Below are 25,293 nucleotides of genomic sequence, written 5' to 3' on the forward strand. Positions count from 1 at the left end.
CCCCTTAAGCACCTATGTTATCCTAAGCAGTTTACCCTGTTACTTCAGCCCTCGCAGCAACTCTGCAAAGTGGGTATTGTTATATGCTTTTTACAGACTGGTAAACTGAGGCTCAGACCCTTGCCTAGCTGACATGACTGATAAATGACAGGAGGAGGAGTTCAAACTCAGGTCTGATTGTAAACCTGTGTCCTTTGCATTCCTTGAGGTGTGTTCTGGGCGCTTTCTCTAGGAAAATCCCAAGGAAAAGGGTAGTTGTTGTAAAGGTCCAGAGCCTGCCTCGAAACCACAGAAGGGCAGGTACTTGGTGGAAAAGTCCAGCATGTGATTCACCCTCCTCCCGTCCCCTGTCACTGAGGCCAACTCCCCTTCTGAGGTTCTCAGCTTCCAGCCTGGGAGTTGGTGCTCCATCCTTCTGCTCTGGTAAGAGAAGGCTGTCCTCAGCCACTACCTTCCCATCTCCTCATCTCTCGGGAGGAGCTGATACTGGTACCAGGAGCAGGCAAGGTGAGAAAGGGGAAGAGGGAAAAGGCAGCGGGCAGAAGGTGGGGAGATGAGCTTGGATTTGTGTATCTGAGTCCGGCTTGGAGGGGTCATCTTGGGACAGAACCACTAGGAGGGCAGGAGGGGCTGCAGGGGGAGGGAGTGGGGGCGGGGGACTGGGGACAGAGGACTTGACTTACTGAGGTTAGATGTTGTAATCCTGGTTCACAAACTTTTGACCTCAATCCCTCCTGTTGCTTGTGGTATTTCTCTGCCCCTTTGCTTCCCAATACACTCACACTCACACACACACCAGGCACTTTCTGTCTGGGAGTCCAGGACACAGCTCGGCTCGGATGGGATTCTGAGCAGGGAGAACAGGAGAAGGAGCGAAGGTGGAGGACAATTTCCCTTTCAGGTCCTGTCTCTCTGGGTATTCCTGTAGTGGCCTCCCTGGGCTCTCCTGGGGACCCGAGGCATGGAGCTAAGCTGACCACAGGAACCGGGATTGGGGCGAGGTGAGCAGGAGGTGGAGGGCTGGAGCTGTCTTCACAGTTTTGGGGAAGGTTTTCAGAGGGGCTGAAGTGTGAGACCTGAGAGACAAGACTGTAGGAGTGAGTGTGTGTGTGTGTGCGCGCGTGTGTGTGCAATGCACTGGGCCAGAGCAAAGTCTGATGTTTGGGAATCCCAGGACCACGGGTGTCCTAGCTGCCCCTCACCATCCACAGCATCTGGGTTGCTCGGGAACAAGCCTGGGGAGCAGGAAAGTCCGTAGATGGGGGGATGGCCACAGGGAGTGAGTGAAGGAGGGGGTGATCACCTGACTAAGAGTGAGAGGGAAGCAGACTGTGCCCAGCAATGTGGGAGGAAAAGCAGACAGGAGAAACCTCGACCATTCCTGAAGGCCCATGGTCTGCAATTAGCCATCACAAGTGAGGGGCTCCTGCCCTCCCCCTACCAGCAGGGCAGAAGGAGGAAGCTGCCTGTTGTCAGGGGAGGCTTGGGCATGCCGGTGCCTGAAAGGGGTAAAGAGGGGGCTGACAGAAGGCACAGGCGGCCACCAGCCAAGCCAAGCAGCCCCCAGGGTATGAAGGACCAGACGGGAGCCAGGTTTTGGTGCCATGCACACAGGTATGTGTGTGCAAAGGGACGTGACGGGAATGGCACCAATGTGTGGAGGGAAACGGACACTGGTATGTGGGTGTGGGCTGAGGCAGGACAGGAGCTGGGGTGTCCTGTGCTGGCCTGGGATGTCACAGAGCTGAGCTGGGGTCCCAGCAGTATATGGGGAGTAGCATTTCTACACTTGTCTGCTTCTCTGCTAGACCCTGGCCAGGCCTCCATCCACATGCCTGCCTCCTACAGTTACTTTTGGACTTTCTAGCCTCTTGAATATTTGCTCGATGGGCAGCCTTCAGCCCAGTGTGGCTGTTGGTGTCTGCTTCTGGAGGCACTGAGGTATGGTGAGGTCCTCTGCATGACCCCATACCCCGGCCCAGCACAGCAGAGCAGGTGGGCAGCCTGGGAGATGATGCTAGGGGCTGGAGAGGTGACAAAACTGAGGTGCATCTGGGGGAAGGGGGAGATCTCTGGAAGTCATCTTGACTGTGGATAACACTGTTGTTTATTCCTAACAAAAGGGCTGGGGTGGAAGGGCACAGCGGGGGCGGGGTGAGGGTGGCAGGAGGGCTGGCTGTGCTGTCCTTTGTCTTTTAAAAGTAACCCAAAAAGGAGAGCTTTCTGTACAGCTGGTTTTTGTGCCTAACGTCTTCCTGGACATTTTTTCCCTGAGTCTAACTTGCACCCTGCTTGCTCAATTTAAGCCTGTTTCCCCTTGACTTACCATGGCTCTAGGCCAGCTTTCCTTTTCACATGCCCTTGCTTTCATTCTGCCATTCCAGTTTTTCATTCTTACCCATAAGTTATGATTCTCTCAATAACCTTTTTTTATTAAAAAAAATCACATTAGTGTCAGTTCATCAGTTCATGTTCTTTTCTATCCAGTCCATCTGCGATACAACCCAAATCCTGTGCCCAAACTGGGTTCTGAGATTTGCTTCCTGATCCCACATTCTCTTCTGGTTTTCCCTTCATTTACTCCTTTCCCCACCTCCAACTGCGAAGGACAGCTTGGCCCTGAAATAGCTGCTTCTGATCTGGGAACAGTAAGGCTTGTCTCCTGACCATCCTTTTGGTGGCTCTTGTGCTTGGGCTCACCCTGAGCTAAGTTACCCTATGGCTTGGCAAACAAAGGCAATCATCTCTCCTTGTCTTCTACAGGTCTTATGTTTATCCCTTGCCCTCCAATACCCTTGTTGAGCAGAGGCCATTCTCTCTTCCAGGGAGGCATAAAGCCCAGAGAGGACGTGTGATTTGCCTAAGGTCACACAGCAAGTTAGAGACTCAGCTCCACCACTTATTGCATTGGTAAGTTCATGCAAACCACCCAAAAAAAGCTTTTACCGAGTACCTGCTGCATGTCAGGTCTTGTTCTTAAGTTTTCTGAGCATTTCCTCATTTATAAAACAGAGCTAATAACTACTTCAAAGATTTTGATGAAGATGAAATTAAATAATGTATATAAAGATGTGTATGTTTTTAGGACAGTGCTTACTCAGGTGTTAAATTTGGTTACTATTATTAGCTAGGTCTGGACTAGAACTTGGGTTTCTGTCTGGTGCTTTTCTCATCAATGTTTTTTGGTTTATGCATTCATTCATTTGTTCACTCACCCACTCATTTGGTTGACTCAGGGGCTATTCCTCAGGGTGCCCCCGCCCCAGTTCTGTAGCAGAATTACAGTTGGTTTGGGTATTACAGCTTTTCCCCTGGGGCCAAACCACCCTGTTCTTTCAACCCCAGGCTCTGATTCTCAAGGCCCCCTGAGGTCTGCTGCTTACTCTGAACCTGGAGTCTGCTCCATTCCCTTCCTCCACTCCTCCTCCTTTATGTCAGAGGCTGAGGATCTCTGATTTCCACTGCGTGCCTCTCTCCTCATCTTCCCTCCTGGGCTGAGCTTGCAATAGCAGCCTCTGAGTAGGTGCCAATACCGGAATTTCACCCTGACATGCTTTGCCATTCCTGGGATAACCTGCACCCTTCAAGTCACCTTCAAAAATTTCCACAACCTCAAATGGCTCCTGCCACACCTTCCTAACCAACTTGGGCTTGGGCTGTTGCCTGGGTTAAAAGGACCAACAAATAAACACAGACTCTTCTTTTAATAAAAAGGACCCTGTGTTTCTCTAGAGCTGTGGAGGAGTGTGGAGCATTTGGTGGCTCCGAGTCACTTGATGCCCCAACGTGGGGGGTGGGTGCTTCCCTCTGCAGCCTGGGCACCTCCTCCTGGCAGCCCAAGGGAAACAGAGGCAGAGGTAGCCTAAGGGAGATTGGGGGTGGGGAGAGGAAAAGGCATACAGGGATTTTTAGACATGACACTAAGGTGTCGTGGCGGTTGACAAACGGACAATGAGAGGGCAGAGTAAAATTGAGTGGCACACATGATTTTCCTGGAAGCCCAGGGAGCTTCAGGCTCTTCAGGAGGGCAGGAAGTAGGGAAGGGCAGCGACCTGCTATGATGTGCAGCTACTTCTGGGTCTCCCTTAATGGGACCACTCTGATCTGGAGAAGACCATCACCCAAGTGAGAGTCATTCTGGTGACCCCTTCTATCACCAGGACCCCACCCCCGTTCTCAGGATAGAGATACAACTGAGAGGGAAAGAACCAGGGTTCCCTTGCAGGCCTACACTTGGCCCTGGCATCAATCCTCATCTGGCCTTGCTCAGAGGCCCCACCTTTCATTTCCCTCCCAATCAGATGTTTCGTGCTAGCTGGCTCCCATGTTTACCCTGAGTTGGTCGATCACCCTGGCACAGAGATGAGCACACAGTTGACCAGGGGAAGACCATGCAGTCACCTGGGCCACACCTGCCCTTTGACCGCCTGTCATTCCTGGCAGCCTTTGATCTCTTCTGGCCTGGAGGCTGGAAGCTGAGGAGCTGGGACACACAGGTGGCTGGCTATAAAGATCAAAGGGACTTGGAATAAAAGGCCCTAAGCCTGGGTTTAAATATAGTCCTAAGTGGTTTTAGGCAAGTCACCTCATCTGTCAAGGCCCGGATTTTCCCATCTTCAAGATGGGCAAGCTAAGATTTGGTCCCTATTTGTTCTCAGAGCCATGAGAGCAAAGTGTAACTGTAGGTGTAAATGTCATTGAGAACTTCGGAAGAAAATCAGTATTAAAGCAATATTCCAATAATAATGAAAGATTAGGATGGAGAAAACAAGGATGGCGGGCGTGTGTTGGGATTGCACAACTCATTCCTTCTCCTCCCACCAGGCTGTGCCTCTCTCACCATCCTGCCCCACTTCCAGCTTGGCGGCCTCCGGATCCACTACGTGGCTATGGACAGAAAAGTGGCAGTCCACGAGGGTGGGCCTCCTGTGGTCTCCTGGGTCCCTGAGGAGGGAGAGAAGTTGGACCAGGAAGGCGAGGACCAGGTGAAGGATCGGGGCCAATGGACCAACAAGATGGAGTTTGTGCTGTCAGTGGCCGGGGAGATCATTGGGCTGGGCAATGTCTGGAGGTTTCCTTATCTCTGCTACAAAAATGGAGGTGGTGAGTTCATTTTGAGGTAGGCGTGGTGGGGAGAGCTGTGCCCTGATAGCCAGGCAGTGCCTACCTGGGTGCCTCCTGCCTGGGCAATGCGGTAAAATGGAAGGAGGCTGGGATGGAGTTGGAAGACTTGAGTTCAAGTTCTAGCTCCACCACTGGCCTCAATGTACCTCTCTGTGAAATGGCAATGATACCCCACAGGGCTACAGTAAAGATTAAATGAGGCAACAGCAGGACCTACGAATCTGAGTTTTTAATAAGCTCCTTCATTACTCTGTATAAATGTCAGTTGTTGACAGGATTCATTCATTTGTTGAACTAACATTATTGTGGGCCTAGCATGTGCCAGCCACTGCTCTAGATACAAAACAGAACATATCCCATGTGTTGTATTCTAGTGCAGGGTGGTGGATTACAGACAAATGAGTGAAACATGTGCTGTGTCAAATGGTGATGAGTGAAATGGTGAGAGCAAAGCCGGAAAGAAGGCTAGGGAGTGCTGGGTCACAGGTGGAGGGAGAGGAGTCTGAAATGTAAGGTACCAGGAAAGATTTCACTGAGGAGGTGACATTAAAGACCTGAAGGAGATAACAGAGTGACTCTTGTGAATGGATATCGAGTGAAGAGCATTCCAAACAGGGAACAGAGGCCCATAGTCTTGCAGGCTCTGCTCTGGGTGAGGTAGGAACCACTGAGGAATTTTAATCAGAGAAAAGTTATTATCTTGTCTATCTATAATTTCTTTTAATTAAAGAAACATAATTTTATTATTGAAAATCACTGGTAGTAAAAATGAGCAGGGACATGGTAGGAAGGGGCCTGAATACTTGTTTTAAGTATACAATTAAGTGGTTTTTAGTATATTCACTGAACTGTGCAACCATCACCACCATTGAGTTTTGGGCACCTGTTAATAGTCATCCCTCGCTTCTCCCCATCAGCCCTTGTCAACTGCTAGTCTACCTTCTGTGGCTATGGACTTTCCTATTTGGGATGTTTCATATTTCTATGGATTTGTCTGTGACTGGCCAGGTCCATGTTTGCTTTTTGAAATACCTGCATTCTCCTTGTGGAAGTAATATATGTTTATAGTGATCATTAGAAATATTCTGGAAGGTTAAAAAAAAAAGAGAGAGAAACATTATCATTTAAAGATAACCATTGTTTAGAAAATCCATCTAAACACTGTTTATATTTAATTTGATAAATTTTTACTGAGCATCTACCGTGTATCTTGCTCTGTGTTTTAAAACTTATAGTTATTACTACAAACTGCTTGAACCAATGACTCCAAATAAATAGAAATAGGATTTCCTGGGCAGGGCAGGGCTACGAAGCCAAGACTGGGAGGGGAGGCAGGAAGAAGAGGTAGGGGTGGTGACCTACTTCTTTATCGCAGGCCACAGTGTCATGGACAAGTAGGATGTCAGAGCTAGAGCTAAAGATGATCTAGGCAGAGTCCTCATTTCATGGAAGGGGACACCCGAAAGCACAGAGCTCGAGGGCAGCAGTAGGCCCTGGAAGCCAGGTTCACTGGCCCCCACATCGTTGTGTGCGTCTCGCCCTGCATCTGACAAGAAGGGAGAATGCCAGCCCAGGTTCCAGTCCCCACCCTGCCTCTGTCCTGCCTGGTGGCCATGATCTCTGTACTGACCGTGGGCGGGGTGGAGAGACAAGAGCCTACGACAGCAAGCAGTGACACTGGGCTGAGCCTGTCATCTGTGAAATGGCAGGACCAGATCACATTTATGTGCAGGGTCTGTGTTCCTCTCTGTCACCTGTGTTCTCACTTAGCTCTGTCCCAGCCTAACTACATGGGAAAGACATGCTGCTGCTTCGAGCATGTTTCCTTCATCTTCAACTTGAGGGGCCAAGTGAGGTCTGGGGTCTCCATCTGGGACCACTGGCCTTTGGGAATCTAGGAGGGTGGTAATGAAGGTCCAGGAATTAATTTCCTTATCTCAACAACTTAATAATAGATCTATGTGGGAACACGACTTCACAGACTGACCCAAATGCCAATTTTATGCTTCAGGCTAGAATTGTACCAACTCGCTGTGGTAATATGGTTTATCTCAAGTTGACCATAAGCTCTGGTTGGCAGTTAAATATAGTTTTTACTAATATATAAATTAAAAATTAATTACTAATAATTATTAATAAGTATCTGTTAAAATTGGTTGTTAATGGATTATTAATTAATAATTAACTAGTGATTATTAGTTAATACATAGTTCTGTAGAGGACATCTTTCAAAAGGAATGAAAAAGTAATAAAGTTATTGGTCTAATAATGTCTTTGGTTATGAAAAAGCAGGGAGTCACCAAACCAGGTGAGCCTCAAGAAATTATTCCTTCCAAAAGAGAGTTTTATGAAATTTTGAGTTTTCTAGTTGTCGGTGGTTCAGGGGAGAGTGCTCGGCGAGATGAGGTGAACCTTAGTGCAGAGGGAGGGAGAGTTTACACAGGCCCCGTGCACAGATCGCTGTGGCATCACAGATGCCTGTGCCCATAGCCTGGGCAGGTGCCAAGAAAACTGAGCCAGGATCACCTGCCAAAGCCAGGGTTCAGAGAAGCTTGCTGGAGGGGAGGGCGTTTGCAGTGATCATGTGTTAGAAATACAGGGAGAAAGACAACGATGGAGGACCCAGCCTCCTCCCACTGTCCCCAAAGGCCCAAGCCTACTCCTGCCCTTCCTGGGCTGATTCAACCTGAGGCAGGTCCAGCTCCAGGCCTCCTGAGGGCACCCCATCCTCTGTAGGGCAGACGTCTACATTTCAAGGATAGAATGAAGCCATTTCCTTTACTAGAGGGGAAGGATCACCACACAGCCAGTGGACAGGAGCCTCTGGGTCACGTGCCCTGCAGACTTCCAGTAAAGTGCCCCCTGGGGAGTCCCCCAGCCATGTCCCTTCTCCTGAGCGCTACTCCCATCCGAGCCCCTGCAACTATCTAAGCCATGGAAAACAGAGTGGGTGGTGTGTATTAGCCTGGAGTTACTGATGCTCTAGTGTTACCCCGGATGTAAAGGCAAACATGGTGTTAAAAACGACTTCAGAACTTGGGGGAGAGTTACTGGCGGGTCCTGGCTCCATAGGGCCAAGAAGACCCAGAAATCCTTCTCACATGTTGGTTGCTGTTGGGAATGCAGACTGGTACACAAATTTTGGAAGGCAACTTGGAAATGCACATCAAAGACCTTAAAAAATGTTCATATCTGAAAGGTGGAAAGAACCCAAATGTCTGTCCATGGTAAATGAATAAACAAAATGTGATATATATATATATATATATATATATATGAATATTATTCAGCCTTAAAAAGGAATGACATCCTGACACGTGCTACAACATGGTTGAATCTTGAAGACATTATGCTAAGTGAACTAAGCCAGTCACAAAAGGATAAGTGCTGTATGATTCATTTTATATGAGGTGAATAGGCAAAATCAGAGAGGAAAAGAATGGTGGTTACCAGGGGCTGGGGAGAGAGGAGAACGGGCAGTTAGTGTTCGCTGGGAACAGAGTTTCAGGCTGGGATGAGTGAGAAAGTTCTGGAGATGGATAGTGGTGGTGGTTGCATAACAGTGTGAATGTACGTACTAAATGCTACTGAAGTGTATACTTAAAAATGGTTAAATCAATAAAATTTATGTTATATATACTTTATCACAAAAAAGCAAAAAAAAGGCGTATACCCTCTGACCCACCAATTCCTCTATTGAAATTTTTACTAAGGAGCAAATTAGACAAGTGCACAGGATGTGGATGACGGTCTGCATCACAGCAGTTTTCTCAGGAAACAACAGAAAAGGCCAAAGGAGGTGCTGACAAAATAAACTAGGATAGATGCCTAAGGTGGAATACTATGCAGCCAGTAAAATGATGCCGTGAGATATATTTACTGATCTCAAAAGAGGTTCATGATATACATTTTAAAAATGGTTATCAAGTAATACATAGTAGGTTCTCATTTTTTCCAAAAAAGAAATATATATACCTGTGTGTTTAATCAGAAATTGGAAGGATATATATGCTTTTTCCTTTCTTTCTCTTTGTACTTCCTATTTTTCTGCAAAGTATTACGGATTACTTGAGAGACATTATAATGTAGTAGTTAAGAGCACAGACTAAAGATCAGACCTCTGGGGTTTGTGCCTCAGTTTTTTCATCTGTGTCTCAGTTTTTGAATCTTTAAAGTGGCCTCAGTTTTTTCATCTGTAGAATGGACATAACAGTAGTATCTATGCCATGGCAGGTTGTTGTGTGAGGATTCTGATGTTGGTGAAACATTTGGAAGAGTGCCTTACACACAGTAAGAACCAAATAAGCATCAAGCATTATTATTGTGTGATAAACAATCACCCATTTGCTCATAGGTATAATTCTGAGGTGAGGTATGTCTTTGTGACTGAAGTGGGTACTGTGGGCCTAGGATTGCCTTCAAATCCATTCATTTGTAATTTGCTGGATGTCTTTTAAGCCCAGCCTCCTGTCAGGGCCTGTAGTCAATGTCCGATCACCTGGCTGGTTGATACCCCAGTTCCTGAGAGTTGGGCTGAATAGAGAAATGGCCATCTCTGCCGAGAGCCCACTTCAGATAGGAGCCTGGTGGAGGGGAAAAAATCCCTCTGAAAATTATTAGGGGGAAAATAATTTTTCCAAGGTGTTTCTATTTGTTTGTTTTTCTCTAAAATGTAACAAATGTGATAATTTAATAAGCATATCAAATTATACAGAACACGTGTTTTTGTTCCAAAAATAATAAATTGACTAGATTTGTGAAGCACACTGAGCAAATAAATAGCGCACACATTAGGATTTCCACTGAAATTTCTCTTCAAAGATCTTTCCTGTCCTGAGTAAGGTTCAGACTGGAAAATTTCTGCCTGTACCTGGGCACAGACAGGAGGAAGCCGATTTGTGCCCCTGGGAGGTGTGAGGAGGGAGATGAACGCGTCGGAGGTGGGGTGGGGTGGGGGTTGGAGCACAAGTCTCTGGGAGAGGCCCAGGCTGAAAGGCTCGGCCCCTGCCTCCCCTTCCTCTGCAGGAGCCTTCTTCATCCCCTACTTCATCTTCTTCTTCACCTGCGGCATCCCAGTATTCTTCTTGGAGGTGGCACTGGGCCAATACACCAGCCAAGGGAGCGTCACAGCCTGGAGGAAGATCTGCCCCCTTCTCCAGGGTGAGTGTTCTCCCTCACCCACCTCCCGAAGGGCACCAGCCGGCCTCCATCCCTCCTTGACTCCCCCTTCCTGTCTGCTCACTACCCCCTCATTCATCCACTCTCATCTTGTGCTAAGTGCTGTGGGGGACATGGGAAGTATAATGAGGCTTATAAATCCCGAGGAGGAAGGCACTCCTCAAGAAAGGCAATACCAGGTCACAGATGAAGAATCAGGACCAGAGCCTTGCAAGTGGAGGACCCTGAAGCCTCATCTTCACCAGCTTCATGGAAAATGTGCTCCTGTGTATGTGATGTGGTCCCAGACGTATCTCCAAAGTGTGTAATAATAGTGATGATGATGATGTCAAACACCTGTTGAGCCCTGTGTGTCAGGGTTCATGTCAACACCTTCCACGCAGTTCCTTATCTAACCCTCCAATAATAACTCGTCACCTCATTTTGTAGATGCAAAAAATGAGGTCATTTGAACCCAGGTCTACTTGAGCTGAAGGTTCATGCTCTTTTCTATGTTAGGGATTATGTTAGGGACAGCTCCTGCTCTCCTCTCTCTGCATCTGTTGGCACTAATGTGAGCAGCTTGGGGTGTCCTTCCACGCCCCCTCTAAAGTGGATTGGGCCACTGCGAAAGAAACCCAAGGGATCTTGTCCCTGAGAGGTTCCTTGAATATTTGAAATGGGGAGAGGACTCTTTCCTAAGGGAGCTCCAGGGACTAGGCTACCTAGGGTTGCTGCCCAGTTTAGTAAGCTGGACAGAAGTGGGCTTCGTGGGGGACGCTGGCTCCTGAGCAGGCTGGGAACCTGACCACTAATTGGGGGTGTTTGGTGGTGGGGCAGGACAAGGCTAGCCTGGTACTGATTCCTCTTGGGGCCTCCATGGGGCCCTGTGGAGGCAGCAGTGAGGGACTGGGGCAGGGTGGAGCTTGGCCCAGCCAGGTTTCTACTCCAGAGTTCTGGATGCCCCAGGGTGCTGTGCCTTCAGCCAGAGCATACAGCTGCTGGGGGGTCTGCTCTGGACTCCAGCAGGAGCCTAATTCCCACCCAGCTGAGTTCTGTCCCCAGGGCAAAACAAGCTCATGGGTGGCACAAGCAGGGCTGGCACACAGGTACTGAATTCGAGGAGGGCTGGGCGGGGGGTTGGTGCGCCATTGACAGGGCGAGCAAGCCCAGCACTGGGTGGGGGCTGGGGGGAGACACTGCTGCTCCCTCCTTATTTTCCCAGTTGAAGGGACCCCAAGGCCTAAGGTCTCAGGGAGAGGCTCACTCACGTTATGGGCACCTGGGTTCTTGAGCCGGTCCAGGCTGCTTACTGCCTGTCCTCCGCTTGCCGAACTGCCCCCACTCCCTGTTCACCCGCCCGGGGAGCCTGTGCACGCGGGCGGGGCACGGAGGAAAAACACCCTCCGCTCCCCCACAGCTGCCTCCTCCGTCACTTCGCGCAAGCGCGAGCCCCCCCCCCCGCCCCCCCCCTCCCCCCCCCGGCTCAGCGGCGGGGGCGCCCTTCCCGCCCCGCGCCCGCCGCCTAGCGGGGTACTAGGTACTAGGGCCTAGAGGTACTAGGGCCTAGCGGTGGGTGGGGCGCTGGGTCCCTGGGGGAGCGCAACGCGTTCCCAAGGCACAGTGGCTGCTTGTGTGGCGTGTCGCTGTCGTTACCCCCACCCCACCCCCACCCCCGCCATCAACCGGCCTGGATGCTTCGCAGAGACCCCAAGGAGGGCAGGACCCTTAGAGTGCCCCGCGGAGTTCGCCAGGCCCTGGGAACGGGCGGCCGGGGCCGGCTCGCCTGGCACGGGGTGGGGGCGGGGCGCTGTCGGCGGCATCCATCGACCGGCCGAGGGCTGTCTGCTGTTCTCCAGCCTTCCTGAGTGATTAGTTCTTGAGTTAGACTTCCTCCGGAAGGAGGCTGACTAACAAGCGGCACCACGCCCACCCTCCACGCTTTCACACCTCGGGACGGGCGGCTGAACCCCACCGTGGCAAACAGCCCCTCTCGCAGGACGCAGGCGGTGGGTGGGCGACTGCTCCTGCGCTCGCCCCCTCCCTCACCAGAAGGGTCAGCCCCCGCTGCTGCTAGGTGTTCAAACAACAGGCTTTACCCTCTGCCCACACTTGCCACCCTGGGGGGAGATGGCATTTAGGCTGAGCAGGCTGCATAGGTCTGGACAGCTCTCTTCCCTGCTGCTTGCTTCTGGTTTTGGCTCTTATTTTGAGCCTGATTTTTACCAAATTTTCCATAGTCACTCTTGTGTTCTTCCCGCCTTTTAAAACTTTTACAAGTAATGCATGATTGTACTAGAAAAACTAGAAAATGCAGATAGGCAAAAAGAAAAAAAAAAGACTAAGAAGTGAACTCAAATCCTATAACCCAGAGCAGTGATTTTTCAACTGGTGTGCCTCAAGAGTTTTAAAATATGCCATACCTGACTGTTTAGTCAGGGGCACTCACCTCTTTTTTCTTAGATTTTCAAATAAAAAAATGACATCAGCCAGTGCAGCAATAACTGTTGGGTGTGAATGAATCAAAATAATACCTTTTTTTTTTTTTTGGTCAGATGGGCAAAAAATATATTTTTTGGTGTGCCAAAGAATTTTAGTAATTAGTTTATGTGTGCCATGAGATGGAAAAGATTGAAAATCGGTGACCTAGAGAACCACTTGTTAACTTTTGGATGCCTGTCCTTCCAGAATTTTTCTCATTAAAAAAAAAGATATACATTCAAATATATATTATAAAAATGGGGGGATGCATAGGATAGTGTTCTGCAATCTGTTTTTCTTACTCAGAAAATGTCTGTAAATGGCTTCTCAAGCCCATAAGTAAACCCTGGCGGTTCTCTTTGTGTAGCACCTACTATCCTAATCACTTTGCAGTTTCTAGGTGACTCTTTTGGGCTAACATTGATCTCTTGGATTCTCTTACTGCTTTCCACCCCTCCCCCACTCCGGAAGGCATTGGTTTGGCATCTGTGGTCATCGAGTCCTATTTGAATGTCTACTACATCATCATCCTCGCCTGGGCCCTCTTCTATCTGTTCAGCTCCTTTACCTCCGAGCTGCCCTGGACGACCTGTACCAATAACTGGAACACAGGTATCCATTGTTTCAGCTCCTGGGATGTGGGTTCTCCCTGTGGGGCTGGGCCTGTGGTGGCTGGATTGTGTCAGAGTTTGGTGGGCTGGAACAAGAGCAGCTTGAGGCACATGGGGACGGGGACTGGGCTCATGAACCACCTGAGCAGCCAACTCCTGCCACTCTGGAGGTGGGGGCTCCAAAGGAAGCTCTTGGGACTTGGAATGCTGGCTACCACCAGGCCGCAAGACCAGAGGGTCAGAGGTACTAGAGTGTGAAGGCATCTCTTCCCATCTCATCCCTAGCTAATGCACTCCTCGCTTTGTCCCAACAGAGCATTGCATGGACTTTCTGAACCACTCACGAACCAACACAGTGATGCCTCCTGAGAACTTCACCTCACCTGTTATGGAATTCTGGGAGTAGGTGCTGGGCCTGGTTGCCATGGGCTAGGGGGCCTCAAGCAGAGGAAATTCGGGTGTCTGAGACCTGGGACTTGGAGTGCAAGTTTAAGGCTCTCTGTGCATGTTTTCCAGCACTTAGCCCCACCCCACACATCACTGAGAGATGAGAGGATACTCACTTCTATCCATAATTGTTCACCTACGTCTCCCAAATCCACCTATGTTCACCCAGACTCACACATTTATCCATGTCAGTCAGCATTCTCACACATGCCTCCCTACATCCTCAAATCCCCTACACACCACACACCCACCAAGGCTACACATCTACCTACACATGTCCACTGGTATGCTGGAAACAGTCTCGACCAGCTTAGGAGAGTTGATTGTATACATCCCTTCCCAACCATTTCAGTCACATTGACCAAGGTGGGAGTATTTACACCACAAGAATTGGCAAACCCTACACTCACACATTCACCTTCCCACATGACCACTTACACCCTCACACCCTCTTGTGCCCACGCATGTCCACCTACACTCTCACACATTTTATCATCCCCATACACGTCTTTAAGCACTATTACACACCCAACTCCTCCATTGATACCCATATACTTGCTCATAAATCTGCACATATAAATATTTACTCTCCATATACTCATTTATACATTCCTCACCTCTCCCCCTCTTTCTCTCTTTCTCTCTCTCACCAACAGAGAGATCTGAATGAGTTAGAGAGACAAAGATACCTATGGTATTACGTGATTTGGTCTTCTAACAGCCAGGGGCATACAGACAACAGGTGGGAACATGGCAGGGCTATGGGAAGGTGGAGTGGGTGGGGGCAGGGGAAGCCTGGAATATATCTATGGGGTCAGCTCTAAGAATCAGGAGACTTGATGACAGAGGCAAGTTGTCCCCTTTAGCCTTTCACCTGGTTATTTATTTCTCCCACCCTTTAGGAGACGTGTTCTGGGCATCACTGCAGGCATCCATGACCTGGGAGCCTTGCGTTGGGAGCTGGCCTTGTGCCTCCTGCTTGCCTGGGTCATCTGCTACTTCTGCATCTGGAAGGGGGTCAAGACCACAGGCAAGGTGAGGTGCTCTGGTTCCTGCTAAGCTCTCTGTGGCCCCCAGAACCTCTGGGGATGCTCACAGCGTCTCTCTGGAGAACTGAAAGAAATCATAGTTTAAGGAGAGGCCTGGTGAGAATACAGGAAGTTGTAGGAAGGCAGAATTTAGTTCAATACAAGGAATGGATATGATTTTAAAAGAACTCTTTATGTAAATAATATACAAAACAAAATAAGAAACATAAAAGTCCCACTGTCAGAGCTAAGCACTGTATGAGCCATCACCTCGATGGCAGGTTGGATCTGTTAATCTGTTCTTTTAATGTTTTGCTGCGTTGCCTTCTAGTTTCCTTTATATGTGTGTATGTGTATAGCTGTATCTAGTAAGTGTGCATATTACACAATTAGGATCAGATGCTCTTTTTTCTTCTTCTTAATTCTCACCCAAGGATATGTTTTATTGATTTTAGAGAGAGAGGAAGGGAGAGAAAGAGAGAAACATTGATTGGTTGCCTCCTGTACACACCCTGACTGGGAATCAAACCTGAAACCTGGGTATGTACCCTGACCAATAATCAAACCCACGACCTTTTGGTGCATGGGAAGACACTCCAGCCAACTGACCCACACCAGCCAGGGCTGGATCAGACACTCTTATGACTTGCTTTTTGTATTTAACAGCAAACACATCAAGACAATGTTTAGCTTGAGCTAGCACACAGAACTGTCTTTGAGGGTGAGTTTCCAATCACTGAAGGGGTTATAGCCAAGAATGGACAACAGGGCTTGTTGTATATACAGAGACAGTTCAGCTTTGAGCATTATTTCCAACCCAGAGAAGCTGAGACTGATGCTTCATGCTTTTTAAAGCCAGGAATAGACAGGTACTGACTTTTCTGACTAGCATCCCATGGACTGTTGAAATAATAATAACAGTAGTAGTAATGACAAAAATAGTATAGTAATAATAATAATAACAAGGATAGTGCCACCACTCCGAGTAAAGGGCTGAGCTTGGTCAGGGACAGAGTGGATTCCCCTCTGAGTGTCTCCAGTGTACCAAAGCTCAGGCCACTGCTACTTCTCCAACCTTAAGCCTGGAAAAATACAGTCTCAGTTTACTCACAGATCTCTGTACAAATCTGCTCCCCTTCCCCCTGGTGAAGGGAGGCCACCCTCCTCAGGGGACATGGGAAGAACAGCCCCAGGGGACATGGGGAGAACAGGCAGAATAAGGGAGACCAGATTCTAGATTTAAAAATAGTCTTTGAAATGTTATGGCTGGAAACTTGTACCCTGCCCTTCCTCCTCACCCCTTGCCCTGTTGATGTGTATCTCACACTCTGCTGGGGGCCCAAACCCACTGGAACGTAGAAAGAAAGGTGCAGAAAGTTTTGTGTTCCCCAGTCTCAGATGTCTCTCAGAAGGTGTTGGACATTGAGCTAGGTATGGCTTGTGCCTCCTGGGAGGGGTGACAGAAAGATCACTGTAGATTCCTTGTTACCTCTGGCTGCTAGGCCCGCAACAGGAGTGACTTTGACCAGGAGTGTTTTCCCTGCAGGTTGTTTATTTCACAGCCACGTTTCCCTACCTGATGCTGATCATCCTATTGATTCGAGGCATCACGCTTCCCGGAGCCTATGAGGGCATCATCTATTACCTGAAGCCAGATTTGTCTCGCCTGAAGGACCCCCAGGTAAGAACTGTGCTGGGGACTATTTCCCCAAATGTCTCTCACCCCAAACCAGATTCATACTTTTGAAAATCTTCTATTGCTTCCCTCTTGCTTTAAAGACAATCAGTGTCCACTGGAGAAGAATTAATAGGGAAAAAGGCATTTTAGTATATTTCCTTCCAACATTTTTTCCTAGCTGGATGGTGTATGTGTGTGTTGGGGGGTGGGGGAAGGGGGAGAGGGAGAGAGAGATAACGTAATTGAGATAATTATATATAGAGCTATATTTTTCTTTCACTTAAATGATATTGAAAGCATTTTCCACATTACTAAATTCATTTGTAAATCCCATTTTTAACACTTGCATAATATTTCCTCCATCCATCACCTGTCCATTCATTTATTCAGCCATAATATACAGAGGCTCCATTAAGTGCCAGGGAGTGTGCAGTGCTGGTGTAGGCAGGCTCCATGTGCAGACTTTCACTGCCAGTGTTCGAGGGCACCCTTCTTTCTGCAGGGTCCATGAGAGATTCAATTATAACTTATTTTAATCATTGATAATTTGATAGGTCAAAATAATATCATGTTTTTGGTATATTTTAATTTTTTTCACTACTGTGAAGTTGGACATTTTTCCACATATTTATCAACCATTTGTATTTCCTGCTTTAGGACTTGTCTGAGCACATTCTTGGTCTCCACTCCCCGCATCTCTCCAAGAGTCTTGGTGTTTTCTTCTCCATATTTCAATGGTGTGGCCCCTATGCCCCAGCATGGCTGCCTGGGGCCCACTCTGCTTGTTGAACGAGAGCAGATGCCCTTTAGTTCCTCCTGCAGAGTGCCTAGCCTTCTCTGGGGTATAGCCATGGGTGACAGGCTCCACCTAAGAAATTCAAGTAACACACACTTACTTGGTGCTTGCTTAGTGTCCACAGAGCCAAGTTACAAATGGGCCCTGCTTGTGAGAGGAGGGCACGTTAACCAAGGGTTAAGATATAAGTGGCTTTCCGGGAACACTGAGCAAGCCTGCTGGGCTCCCTCCCCTCCCTCTCACCACTTTCTCGGGGTCTCCTGTAGGTGTGGATGGACGCGGGCACTCAGATCTTCTTCTCCTTTGCCATCTGTCAGGGGTGTCTGACAGCCCTGGGCAGCTACAACAAGTTCCACAACAACTGCTACAGGTAGGGGCACAGCTGAGGGGCACATGCCTGCCCATGTCTGAGAAGGGTGGGTCCTGGTGGCGGGCCCAGTCCTTCCTCCTTTATTATCAGGGAGCTACAGGTTGTGTGAAATTGACATTCTGGGCTCATTTCCCCAACTGACTTTCTTTCTTCCTCTCTTTTCTTTCTCCCTTTCCTCTCCCCACCTTCTGAAACCCCATCTTTGTCTTTTCCTTTCCATTTTTCTGTTCCTTTTCTCTCCCCTCTTTGCACTGTCTTCTGATCTCTCCTTAAATGATGGATTTCATTCTCCCTGTTCCTTCCTGTTTTATCTGCATTCCCCCCCACCCCACCCCGCAGGGACTGCATTGCCCTGTGCTTCCTGAACAGTGCCACCAGCTTTGTGGCTGGGTTTGTGGTCTTCTCCATCCTGGGCTTCATGTCCCAAGAGCAGGCGGTGCCCATCTCTGAAGTGGCCGAGTCAGGTAGGTGCCACACTGCTGTCTGGGACCTGAGGGGAAAGAGGGTCAGAGAACACAGATCCTCCTACAGGAAAGCAGGGGTCCTATGACCCTTTTAGCATCAGGGGCAGTGCTTGGCTCAGAGCAGGGCCTCCATAACCATGGGAGGGAGGGGGAGAAGGGGACGGATGGGCGGATGGACCCACAGCTGCATATATGGATGGACAAATGGGTGGACAGCATGCTCCCCAGAACCTGGGAAGAGCAGGATAATGAATGGAATCATCCTGCCTTCTTGAACCATCCCCACTAAACACACACACACACACACATATACATTCATGTACACACATTCGTGCACACACACACTCATGCACATACACACATACATACTCATGCATATACACTCATGCGCACACACACACTCACGTGCACATACACACACAGTGCCTCTGGAGAGGGCCCTTCCCTGAGGGGAGTGAGAGCCCTAGGCTCACCTGATTGTGCTGTGTCCTGGCAGGTCCTGGCCTGGCCTTCATCGCGTTCCCTAAGGCTGTGACTATGATGCCCTTATCCCAGCTGTGGTCCTGCCTTTTCTTCATCATGCTCATCTTCCTAGGGCTGGACAGCCAGGTTCGTCACCCAGCCCAGCCCTGCCCAGCCCCGCCCTGGTCTTTCAGCTTCAGTATTTCCTGGTGTTAACGTCCCTCTTACCCCTTCTCCTGACCATACATTCCAAGGCCCTTTCCACTGTCCAGGGCTTGTCCTGGGGTTAGTTGGGTGATCCCAGACCTTGAGACCCTCTCTGGTGAGGGTACCACTTGCTTTGTTCTCTCACACCTGACCCTTCCCCATACTTGGATGCACCCTCCCAGATGTCCCTCCAGCCTCCTTCCAGCTGCTTGGCTCAAGCTGCCCACCCTGCCCCCATAGCCTTGGGACAGAACACATATCCCCTCTCCAACTCTTACTGCTGGGACCTTCTGTTGTGGATATGTGGCCAAGGGCAGAGCTGGCCTTACCCTTGGCCACCCCCTATTTCTACCTTTTGCACCCTATCTGCACTGCTGTGCCTCAGCATGGGGGAGTGGGGTGAGAGGAGGCTGGGCAAGGCTGTGCTGGGGAAGGTCCAAAGGCAGGTGGCCCCTCTCACTTCAGCTTCCCTCCTGGCCCACAGTTCGTCTGTGTGGAGTGCCTGGTGACGGCCTCCGTGGACATGTTCCCCAGGCAGCTCCGGAGGAGCGGGCGGCGAGAGCTCCTCATTCTGGCCATTTCTGTCATGTGCTACCTGATAGGACTCCTCCTAGTCACTGAGGTGAGCAGAAGTAGCAGCCTGCAGGCTGGGCTCCAGGGCAAGGGAGCCATGGGGAGCACCACTGACCCTTCTTAGAGCCACTTTTCTCATCTGCTAAATAAGGGCTTTGACACCCTCGCAGTGAGATTGTAGGGACCACACAGTGGAACCCATCTGTGTTTGTTAGCTCTCTTTTGGTTTCAGGTGACAGAAACCAAATGCAAGCTGGCTTAAGCAGCAAGGGGAATTTGGGGAGGTCAAGCAGAAATATTTTGTTTGAGGTATGGTTGGATCCAGTTGCTCTAATGACATGGTCAGAAATGCCCCTCTCTATCTCCTGGCTTCCCTTTCCTCTAGTGCCTTCATTCTTAGCCATTAGCCCTCCTGACATTAAAGAGGGCTTACCTTCTGCCACCCACCCAACCCCACAGGACAGAGAGCACCCTTTTCCTGAGAGCGTGGCCAGCGTCCAGCCATGACTCTTCTACAGGCCTGGAGCAGGGAGAGGAATGCTGGGCAGACAAAACAGTGTATGTCCACCCCAGTCCCCAGTGCCCTTGCAGATGTTAGAATTGTCCTGATGTTAAGTGAGGGGCCAGCAGGCAGAGAGAGGTAGGGTAAACTCCTTTTAGATGCAAGGAGTAACTTCCCGCGGGCTGGGTAGGATGGAACCCTGATGGGTGCTTGCCCTGCTGCTGCATGGTGGAGCATGTCCCCTCCCCTGCTGGCCAAGGCCTCAGCTCCCTGCCCTTCTCCACAGGGCGGGATGTACATCTTCCAGCTGTTTGATTATTATGCTTCCAGCGGCATATGCCTGCTCTTCCTCGCCATGTCTGAAGTCATCTGCATCAGCTGGGTGTATGGTAAGTGGAGTCGGGGGAGGGGCCTCTGGAGCCCAACTACGGGTGGGACTTGCCCTGGTGAGGGACAGGGTGTACCAGCCTCTGGTTCCTATGTGTTTTTTATTGCTGTCCTGGTCTTTTTACTCGGGAAGTTTATCCGTTGCTGGGAACCCAGACGTTTCTCATTGTGCAGGAAGAGTGGGGATAGTGACCACACTGAGTTCCTTGAATGGTGAGGGTCATTGTAAGTGACAGTGGACAGTTTCATTTTCTTTGATGTAGAGGCTGCCAGGGGTCCTTCCTCAGTGGGAGTTGTAGTTAAAAGGGACCTTCAGGGCCACTTGTTCTGATCCTGTGCAGACCCCCACAGTCCCTTTCAAAGTTTTCGCCCAGACTTTGCTTGAATACTTCTGTGAACAGGAGTCATGCTGTGTTTTTGACCTTTTCCGTTGTGGTTGTTGTGCATTCTTTCTTACACGGAGGTCAGCTGTGCCTCCCATTGACTTCTTCCCACAGCCCTGGCCCCTGGGCTCGGAGATGACTAACCAATGCTGAGTGCTGTCATTTCCACACTGTTATTGTGCCCGACAACAATGGAGGAGACACCTTTAGTTACTGAGCCAATGCACTGCTGTGTGCAAGCACTTGCTACCTCACGATCAGTACAACAACACTTTATAGGGAAAAAATGAGGCTCAGAGAGGTTATGGCTCTTTCCTGAACTCACACAGCTAGTAAATAGAGGAGCCGTCATCCCCCAGGTCTGTATGGCTTCACTGTACCAGGTTGGGGGGCACATTGCCAATGTCTCAAGGCTCAGGGCAGAGAGGGTAAGGGGTGCCATGTACTGGGGCCTCGGGACAAGCTCTAAGTAGAAAAGTTTTATTTTGCTACCTTCAGCCTTTCTATTTGTTGTCCTTTCCCCTCCTTGGATATGTCCTCTCCCTTCTCACTCAAGCATCCAATGTCTTCCTGATTGTCCCCTACTCCTTTTCAAAACCTGTTCTCAGAGAGGGTCTGATGAATTCAACCACAGTGAGGTGTAAATGGCTGATCAGTCTTAATATGTTAAACCTACTTAGCAGTATCTGGTTTTTAACTGGGGAGAAATTTATAAGCCAAAGGAATGACTCTTTCATGGTGGCATTTCCTGCCTTAGTGACCAGAGGGGAGATGTTTTTTGGTGAGGGGAGGCTAGGGGGTCTTCTAAGTGTCTAAATGTCAGGGGTTCTTCACTTCTTAGGAGACAGAGCAAATGTGAAAACCTGAGGACATTAAACAAAACCAGTCATTGTTTTCATGCACACAAGCCAACCCTCTCACCATGCGTCACTGAGAATGCAGAGGGTGTCCTCTGGAGTCTAGAGTCAGACCTCCCAGTAGTGATCTGGCCCAATCCTCCCCTCCCCTTCCCTGTAGTGATCTGGCCCTATTGGAGCTTGCCAGATCTGCCTGAGCAGTGGCACGCTTGCTGTTTTGTGTTTTGACTTGAAACTGAATTCATCTTTGCTATGCAGATAAACAAGCATCTGCATAGCGTTGAGCCTCATTTTAGGCTCACATCCTCCTCTGTGGTTAGGGCAGTGGCATCTTCATCCCATGACGGGAACAGAGACTGCACTAGGAAGTTGGGTGACCCCAGGGCGGCCCCCGGTTTGTTGGTGGCAGCTCCTTCTCCCTCCCCAACTCCCAGTACTGTGTCTGGGGTGCCAGGGACTCATCTCATTCACAGGGTTGGGGGAAGAGCACAAAGCAAAGTGAGTCCTTCCCAAATACCCATGAGCTCACCCTACCCTTCTGTTCTCACTCTTCCCCCACTGTGCCTGGGCAGGGGCAGACCGTTTCTATGACAACATTGAGGACATGATCGGGTACCGGCCATGGCCCCTGGTAAAGATCTCCTGGCTCTTCCTGACCCCTGGACTTTGCCTGGTATGTGCCCACCCAGCTACCCCTTTATTCCCTCCTGCCTCCAGCAGGCTCGCAGGGATGAGGGATAGGATGCCTGAGTTCTGGTGCTCTGAACCTGACTGTCCAGTGACCTTGGGCGGCTGGTCCATTCCCTCTGATGTGTTACCCTGGCCCTTCCTATCTGGGGCTATCTCTCCATCTGGTTGCTTTACCATCATTATCATCTATTTCAATTCCTGCTCCTTCCCTTTCTCACAGCATCCCCACCCACTTGCTTGATTTCCCAGTTATTGGTCTCTGTCTGCTTAGAGCTCCTCCGTCTCCCTTCCTTTCCTTGATATCTCCTCCTGTCTCAGTCTTTGACATGAGTGATGCCCGGGACCACAAGTTGCAAATGGCTTTTACTCTTCCTCCTCATAGATGTACCACAGTGTGTTTAACTTGTCCTCTGTCATTGGGTATTTAAATAGAGAGGAGGGAATTTCAGTGACTCTCTGTCTCATATGTGTCTACCCCCCCCCGCCCCATTTCTAGGCCACTTTCTTCTTCTCCTTGAGCAAGTACACACCTCTCAAATACAATAACATCTATGTGTACCCTCCCTGGGGATACTCCATTGGCTGGTTCCTGGCTCTCTCCTCCATGATCTGCGTCCCACTCTTCATCATCATCACCCTCCTGAAGACCCGGGGTTCCTTCAAGAAGGTAGGGGGCTGGGGGAAGTGATGCATTAAAGAGGGTACTGAGAGAGGTGGGATCCAAATACCACCCAGCACACTACAGCTGGGGCCCAGCTCTGAGTGTGGGGCAGCCCTGCAGTCTAATGGAGTCTTAAAGAGATGGGTCTTTGAAGACCAGTCGAATAGTTTCATTTTCAGAAACATTCTAAAGTCCCAGAGTCCTAGACCTCCAGAATCTGACCTCTAGAAGATTACCTGGGCAGGTTATCAAAGGGTTAAGGGGAAACTAAGTCCCAAACAAGAACATAAATGGGCCCAGACAAAGAGGTTTCTAGAACACTGATTCCTTGCTCTTGGGAGACTGATAACTAGCTATCATGGTTCATTCCAGACACAGTCGCCTGGCTTCTTTTCTTGTCTTAACCTTGTCTAGGGAACCATGTGCAAAAAGCTTCCTGTTTAGAGTTTAGGACATGCCTTCCTGGAAGGATATATAGTCAGTGTCTCACAAAGACATTACGTCTATAGAAATCTATCTGGCCTACTAGTAGCAGAAAACTCAACCTGCAATAAGCAAATTGGCTTATGTCTTTTCTTACATATCAAGATCAGAGACAGGGGTTGCTGGCATTTAGTTCAGCTGCTTAAAGAGGCCATTAGGGACCAGATTCTTCCTATATTCCTGTACTGCCATGGTGACCATGTTGTGTCTTTATTATATGCTATCACTTCATGGTCACAAGAAGGTTGTCATGATTCCAGCCATCACATCAGCAATCAAGGCAAGAAGGGGGGAACGATGATACCAAAAATCCCAATAATGATAGTAATGTACTTCTATGACTAGTAAAAACAACAATAGATACTTATTGAACATATAATAGTAATAGTAAGAAAATAGTAATAATAAGAAGAACAAAAATAGATACTTATTGATGACTTACCCTGTGCCAGGCACTGTACTGTGAGGAATGTACTCTTATTATCCTCACTTTACAGATGAGGCAGAGAGGGGTTAAATGGGTTGCCTAAGATTGCACAGGTAACTGAGCCAAGAGTGGAACCTAGTTCACACTCTTAATCACCATTTATTGCTGCTTCTCTCTTCTCAAAATACTTATTTATTTATTTATTCGTATGGCACTGAGCCACCAGTCCCATGTTCCTGGTTCTGTGCAGGGCCCTGGAGATACAGATACGAGGAAACATCTTTGCCTCTCTCACCAACAACATCCACTCATTCCCTCTTCTCTCCACAGCGCCTGCAGCAGCTCATCACCCCTGATCCCAGCCTGCCACAGCCCAAGGAACACCTGTATCTGCATGGCAGCAACGGCCAGGACTGTGGGCCCTCCCCAGTGAAGGAGGGACTGATAGTTGGGGAGAAAGAGACCCACTTATAAGATGTGGCTGAAAGCCAGGTGGCTACTGAGCCAAGAACCTGGGTCAGGGCCACCCTCTCCCCCCCAGTGGGCAGCCTTCACCTCTGTCCCCATCACAGCCCTGCTGAGAACATCTGCGATGTCTGTGGGCACCCCAGTGGAGGCAAGACCCCCTCCTCTCCTCTCCTCAGCTGATGGTCCCACTGGAACATGCCGTGCTGTGAAGCGACTCCCTGTTGGAACACACCATCTTATTTATAAAGGAGAGTGGTCTTTTTGGAGTTTACCATGTGATAATAACACATTGCATTGTGAGGGATCTCCCGCTGCAGGGATGTTCCCTGTTCGAGTTTACTATGTTTGTGCATTGGAAGATAGTGCCAATTGGAATACATATCGTGATCTGATTCAGAGAACATGAGGGAACACACTGTGCAGGCAGGGGCAACTGAACACACCACGTTGGATTCTGACATTCCATTAGAGGGGGTCCTTCACTAGTTTTAGCGTTCTGGAGTCCAGGGGAAGGAGACTAGAGAATAGGCCAGGAGGCAAACCTTCACAGGCCATCATTGCATTGACTTCTCCAGGAGGCAGTCTCTCCAGGTGTTCCTAGTTCCAGTGCTAGTTCTACACTCTTCTTCAAATGTTATCAACTCATGGAGCGTTCAAATGGAAGGGACTTACAGATGATCCCTGGACTTTACAAATATGTGGCATGTATGTCCTATGTCCAAGACAGACATTGCTAATCAATCACCAATTCTTTCCCACCTCATAATCCTTCCAAATATAGTGCTCCAGGCAGTTCCATTTGCCATCCTGATTTTGTCCAAATCCCTGATGTCATGGATGAGGGCCAAAGAGACAAAGTGACTTTTTCAAGTTCACACAGCTCCTCAGCACTAGAGATATGACTAGAACCTGGTCTTCTGGTTCTCAGGCCAGTGTGCCTCCCATCACCCCCTCCTGCCTAAATTAACAAGCCTGTATGTATCGCCTGCCCCATATACTGCCTTCATTACCTCACCCCATTTCTGTTCAGTTACGCT

General features: G+C 49.2%; 1 protein-coding gene across 3 annotated transcripts; it reads left to right on the top strand.

Annotated features, from left to right (window-relative positions):
• The first annotated feature begins 788 nt into the window (after positions 1–788).
• Positions 789–25,050, top strand: SLC6A12 (solute carrier family 6 member 12). Of its 3 annotated transcripts, none has more exons than XM_081128397.1 (16): positions 789–1,001; positions 2,826–2,910; positions 4,825–5,103; positions 10,150–10,284; positions 13,234–13,374; positions 13,688–13,775; positions 14,723–14,855; positions 16,395–16,529; positions 17,589–17,692; positions 18,032–18,156; positions 18,653–18,765; positions 19,310–19,447; positions 20,187–20,289; positions 22,100–22,200; positions 22,714–22,884; positions 24,119–25,050. In XM_081128397.1, exons 3-16 carry the CDS (start codon positions 4,890–4,892, stop codon positions 24,260–24,262), a joined length of 1,845 nt encoding a protein of 614 aa, XP_080984523.1. In that variant the 5' UTR covers positions 789–1,001; positions 2,826–2,910; positions 4,825–4,889; the 3' UTR covers positions 24,263–25,050. The 3 variants fall into 3 exon arrangements, with proteins under 3 accessions (XP_080984523.1, XP_080984525.1, XP_080984524.1); XM_081128399.1 differs by having other exon boundaries at positions 791–1,001; positions 2,764–2,910; XM_081128398.1 differs by lacking the exon at positions 789–1,001 and adding an exon at positions 1,316–1,614.
• Positions 25,051–25,293: the final 243 nt, after the last annotated feature.

The sequence above is a fragment of the Miniopterus schreibersii genome (genome assembly GCF_964146895.1).
Source record: "Miniopterus schreibersii genome assembly, chromosome: 2".
Taxonomy (NCBI): Eukaryota; Metazoa; Chordata; class Mammalia; order Chiroptera; family Miniopteridae; genus Miniopterus; species Miniopterus schreibersii.

Excerpts from the sequence above, each read along its gene's own strand:
- SLC6A12 (XM_081128397.1), top strand. The coding sequence starts at position 4,890 with ATGGACAGAAAAGTGGCAGTCCACGAGGGTGGGCCTCCTGTGGTCTCC. Across the intron at positions 18,766-19,309 it reads TCCTAGGGCTGGACAGCCAG|TTCGTCTGTGTGGAGTGCCT; the intron begins GTTCGTCACCCA and ends CCTGGCCCACAG. Across the intron at positions 22,201-22,713 it reads TGACCCCTGGACTTTGCCTG|GCCACTTTCTTCTTCTCCTT; the intron begins GTATGTGCCCAC and ends CCCCATTTCTAG.